Raw genomic sequence first — 4,803 nt, forward strand, 5'->3', positions numbered from 1 at the left:
CCTGCGGCTCCGCCGGCTCTCGGACCCGGGGGCGGCCTGTGGCGCCCGAGCCCGGCCGGACTGCGCGCCTCGGACCTTGAGGGGAAACATGCATTTGGCTTGGATCGGCTTCGATTCTTAGTTTGGGGTCCCCGCCCGCGCCTGCTTCTTCCGCCCCTCGGGGTCTCGGTCTCTGCCCTCTCTCTCTCTCTCTGTTTTTTTCTTTTTGATTCCCCCCTCCCTCTCTCCGGGTCTCCTTTTTGACACCCTCCCCCCTGTATGCTCGCCCAGCCCTCCCCCCGCTGCTGAGAAGTGGGGGAGGGTCTCGTCCTCCAGGTTCCCGCCCCGCCGGGGCCCGGGCGAGCATGGGGGGCAAGCAGAGCACGGCGGCCCGCTCCCGGGGCCCTTTCCCGGGGGTCTCCACCGATGACAGCGCGGTGCCTCCGCCTGGAGGGGCGCCCCACTTTGGGCACTACCGGACCGGCGGCGGGGCCATGGGGTTGCGCAGCCGCTCGGTCAGCTCGGTGGCGGGCATGGGCATGGACCCCAGTACGGCCGGAGGGGTGCCCTTTGGCCTCTACACCCCCGCCTCCCGGGGGACCGGCGACTCCGAGAGGGCGCCCGGCGGCGGAGGGTCTGCGTCTGACTCCACCTATGCCCATGGCAATGGTTACCAGGAGACCGGCGGCGGTCACCATAGAGACGGGATGCTGTACCTGGGCTCCCGAGCCTCGCTGGCGGATGCTCTACCTCTGCACATCGCACCTAGGTGGTTCAGCTCTCACAGTGGTGAGTCCACGGATGGCGGAGGCCTTGGAGGGTGGAGTACAAGGGAGGGCGCGCCGGGGCTCCCAAACCTTTTCACGTGTGCTGAGGTTTGGGGTATGGAGCGCTTTGCCTTTCTTTTTGGTTTCCGGCACTAGCGGATGAATGGGGGTACCTAACCATCTAGAAAGGAGGCTGTCTCTGAGGGTCTCCGTTTTAGTAGTCGAGGCGTGTGTTCACTTGTGGATGGCAGGGTGAAACCTGATCATCGAAACCCTATTTATTGGCACCACCATGCTCAAGAGAGGTCCTGTCTGGTTTACAGGGAGTCAACTTGGGCACTTCCATTCTGCTTTTGCTGCATGGTGCCTACCTCGTCATTAGCCCAGATAGTGTCTCTAAACAAAGAGTGTGAAAAGAAAGAAAATTGGGGGCAAGTAGTGCTTGGATTAGATCTCTCAGCCTTGCTGGGAGAGGGTGTGTGTGCCCAATTTTGCCACCCTAGCTGGAGATCCAAATGAATTGTTTAAAATGGAGCAGGCGGCTGACATAGACAGGTGTGGCCTGCTGGATGGATATGGAGAGACTCCCTTCCGGGTTTCTGCAGGACTAAGGCCTTGGTCTCCCTCACTGCATGCAGTAGGCTTGGCTTCATGATTCTCACATCCCTCCATCTCCTCCCCCAGCCCCCCCCCTTCATGCTAAGTGCTTGCTCTTCCCATGAATCTGCATCTTTTTGTAACAGAGCCTGACACGGTGGGGGTATTATTGCCTGGCAGTTAGCACATGACTGGAGAAGAGGCAGATTCAGAGAATCTGGATGAATTCATTTTGTGAACTTCTGGTAACAGGCCAGCTAAAGACCCAAGGGGGATTTCCCAGGCTCTAGCCCTGCAGGGCAGAAAAGGTTTGGCTGGCTCTTCTAGAGGAAAACAGGTCTGTCTGCTTGGCTATCCTGAGAAGCCAGGTCAGGCCTCTAGAAAATTGGTCAAAAGGGGTGTGGGGCTGCTGTTTGCTAATTGCCAAGCTGAGTGAAAGAGTTATATTCAGATCCCCTTGGGTGACTTAGGAATATTTAGACACTACAAGAGAAAGATTTCTCCTGTCCTTGGGGTACTCTGTGTTGGAGCTATTTGGAAATACCCTCCCCCCACTTTTTTGTTGTTGTTTGTTTCTTTTGGTCAACTCCACAAACTTTAATTTGGTAAATAATTTGGGGGGGTATATGTTGACTAGGGTAACACTTTGAAGTTGCTTTTTAGTTGCTAGTAAAATGGTATTTTAAATCTGCATATCATCGGAGCTTCTTTAGCTTACATCGAACTGCTGTGAATGAACCGGGGTATTGGTGGCTCGCACTATAATCCTAGCTACTCAAGAGGCTGGCTGTGACCTGAGGGTTGTGGTTCAAAGCCAGCTTGGACAGGAAAGTCTGTGAGACTCTTGTCTCCAATAAACTACTCAAAAAAAAAAAAAGCCAGAAGTAGCACTGTGGCTCAAGTGGTAGAGCTTAGCTTTGAGCAAAAGAAGCTCAGAGAGAGAGCCCAGGTCCTGAGTTCAGTATCGGCACACACCCCAAAAACAAAACAAAAACAAAAAACCTGCTGTGAAGGAAATGCAAGGCCTGTTTGCCTTTGGTAGTTCTAGGCATTTGGTTAACACAAAATGAATAATTTTTTTTTTTTGGTTGGTTGTGGGGCCTGAGCTCTTTAGCTCAAGGCTAGTACTCTATAGTACTCTACCACTTGAGCCATAACACCACTTCCAGCTTTTTCATGCATGCAAGGCAAGCACTCTACCACTGAGCCACCTTCCCAGCCCTGAATACTATTTCTATTCAGTCCAGTCCAGAAAGAGTCAACTGTGTTGGTGAGATAATTTTGGTTACATTTTTAAAAGTCCTGTCTTTAGTATCTGGTTGTAAACTGAAAAGCGTTGTAAGCTGGTTCTTTAAGTCACTGAATTTTGTGTGTAGCAAAAACAAATGTTATATTTTGTGAACAAAACAAGTTCTCTTTTTGCTAAAATTTCTGAAGTCTGTCTTTTACTAGATACTTCTTTTTTTTGGGGGGGGGGCCTGAACTCTGGGCCTGGGCGCTGTCCCTCAGCTCTTCAGCTCAAGGCTAGCCACTTGAGCTCTACCACTTGAGCCACAGTGCCACCTCTGCTTTTTTCTTTTTGCTTATGTGGTGCTGAGGAATCGAACCTAGGGCCTCATGCATGCAAGGCAAGCGTTCTACCACTGAGCCACCTTCCCAGCCCCTAGACACTTCTTTATCCAGATTCTACTACCTGGTCCCATGCTAAAGTTAGGAGTTTATAACTAGATTCTAAAATCTAACTCCTCATCTCTGTTTTGTTTTGTTTTGTTTTTGTCGGTCATGGGGCCTGAACTCTGGGCCTGGGTACTGTCCCTCAGCTCCAGCTCAAGGTCAGCGCTCTACCACTTCAGCCACAGTGCCACTTCTGGGCCTTTTCTGCTTATGTGGTGCTAAGGAATTGAACCCAGGGCCTCATGCATGCAAGCCAAGCACTCTACCACTGAGCTTCCTTCCCAGCCCTAACTCCTCATCTCTGAAGCATTAGTTTTTGTTTTTGATTTTCTTCATCCAGTTGTGACCTTAGGGCAGGGCACACCATTGACTGGTGAGGATATAGGAAGAGCTGGGCATACTAGCACTCCTTTAGGGAGAGGTGTCTTTAAAGTGTACATTGGAGGTTGCTGTTAACAATCTGGATACATTTTTTTTTAATGCATAGGGTTGTCCTGTCCTTCTGCAAGACATTGCACCTATTAAATGCCTGTAGCATCCCTTAGTTCACCCCTAAAATGACTCTCAGAATTCCCAGATGCCCTGACTGAGAACCACTGTTTCAATAATTCATTCTTTTATTCAAAAACACTAATTAGTTTTTTCTGCGCTGTTCACTTGAGATGAGCCTGTGGTTCTATCACCTTAAACAGGCCAGGGGGTTTTCTGGGACATCCTTTCCCTCTCTTATTCATTACTGCAAGAAGAGAAACTTGCTTCCACTTTGGAGCCTTTAAGTCAGGTCTGAGCAGCTTTTCCTTTTGCCTGGTAAAATTCAGATGGTAGGAATTTCGGTGCACAATTGTCCAGATGCCTGGAAGTTGATAGGATATTGTTGCTTGCGTTTTGAGGGTGTTTTGAGGATCCTTAAGGGGACATAAAGTGGTCGTTAGTGAAATTAGTGAAATAAGTAAAAGGGACAGGATTTTGTTATATCCAGCTCCTTTTGAATAACTGTGACCTTGGACAACATACACCTCCTCGCTCTAGCTCATCTTTGTTTTTTTAAAAATAGATGTGGTAATCCTCAGTGACGGCAGCCTATAAAGGTTGTTCCCCCAATCCTATTTGAGGATACACACAGTCCCATTTGTCTCTGGGTTGTGTGCTTCCTTATTCCTTAACCCTCACACATCCTGTCCCTGTATCAGGAATGCTTTTCCTTCCATTTTTCTCAGGGACACATCCTCTGGAGCTCTTGGCTCAACAGTGGTCTCCTTAGAGACCACTCTCAGAAACTAACCCTACCTGAGATTCTTCCCATCCACTTACTTTTACCCTAATACTTCTTAACACTATAAATAGTTTATTCATCTGTTTATTTTTATTTCTCAGTAGTTTAACCAACCTCTAATTCCTTGCTTGTAATTCTTACTGTTATCCTCATATCTCAGCCTCTTCAGTAGCTAGGATTAGAGGCCTAACCCACCAGTGCCTGGCTTGCTTGTAACTCTTGCCCTGTTTGTGGCACAAGTATTTGCTAAGTGAGAGAATATGAGTAGTTTATTTCCATCATCTTCTTTAATCATGATTGTGACTCTCTGAGGTAGAGCTATTCTCCATTCCCACCCAGTTTATAGGTAAGGAAGCATGTTTAGGGGGCAGTTAATGAACCCACAAAAGATCAGATAGCTAGTAGGGTAGCAAGTGTGGTGGTGCTGGACTTTTGTTTTTTTACAGAGTCCCACTATCTAGCCTTTTTTTTTGGGGGGGGGTCCGGTCGTGGGGCCTGAATTCTGGGCCTGAG

The 4,803-nt window shown here is 49.0% G+C and overlaps 1 protein-coding gene across 2 annotated transcripts in view; it reads left to right on the forward strand.

Moving 5' to 3' along the window:
* The window catches only part of Znrf1 (zinc and ring finger 1, E3 ubiquitin protein ligase), a 90,475-nt gene continuing 85,672 nt past the window's right edge, over nt 1–4,803 (forward strand). For both annotated transcript variants that reach the window (XM_013012624.1, XM_013012625.1), the window contains exon 1: nt 1–768. In XM_013012624.1, the coding sequence (XP_012868078.1) occupies nt 345–768 (424 nt within the window). In that variant the 5' untranslated portion in view covers nt 1–344. The remainder of the gene's footprint in view (nt 769–4,803) is intronic.

The sequence above is a fragment of the Dipodomys ordii genome, unplaced genomic scaffold (genome assembly GCF_000151885.1).
Source record: "Dipodomys ordii isolate 6190 unplaced genomic scaffold, Dord_2.0 Scaffold18, whole genome shotgun sequence".
Taxonomy (NCBI): domain Eukaryota; kingdom Metazoa; phylum Chordata; class Mammalia; order Rodentia; family Heteromyidae; genus Dipodomys; species Dipodomys ordii.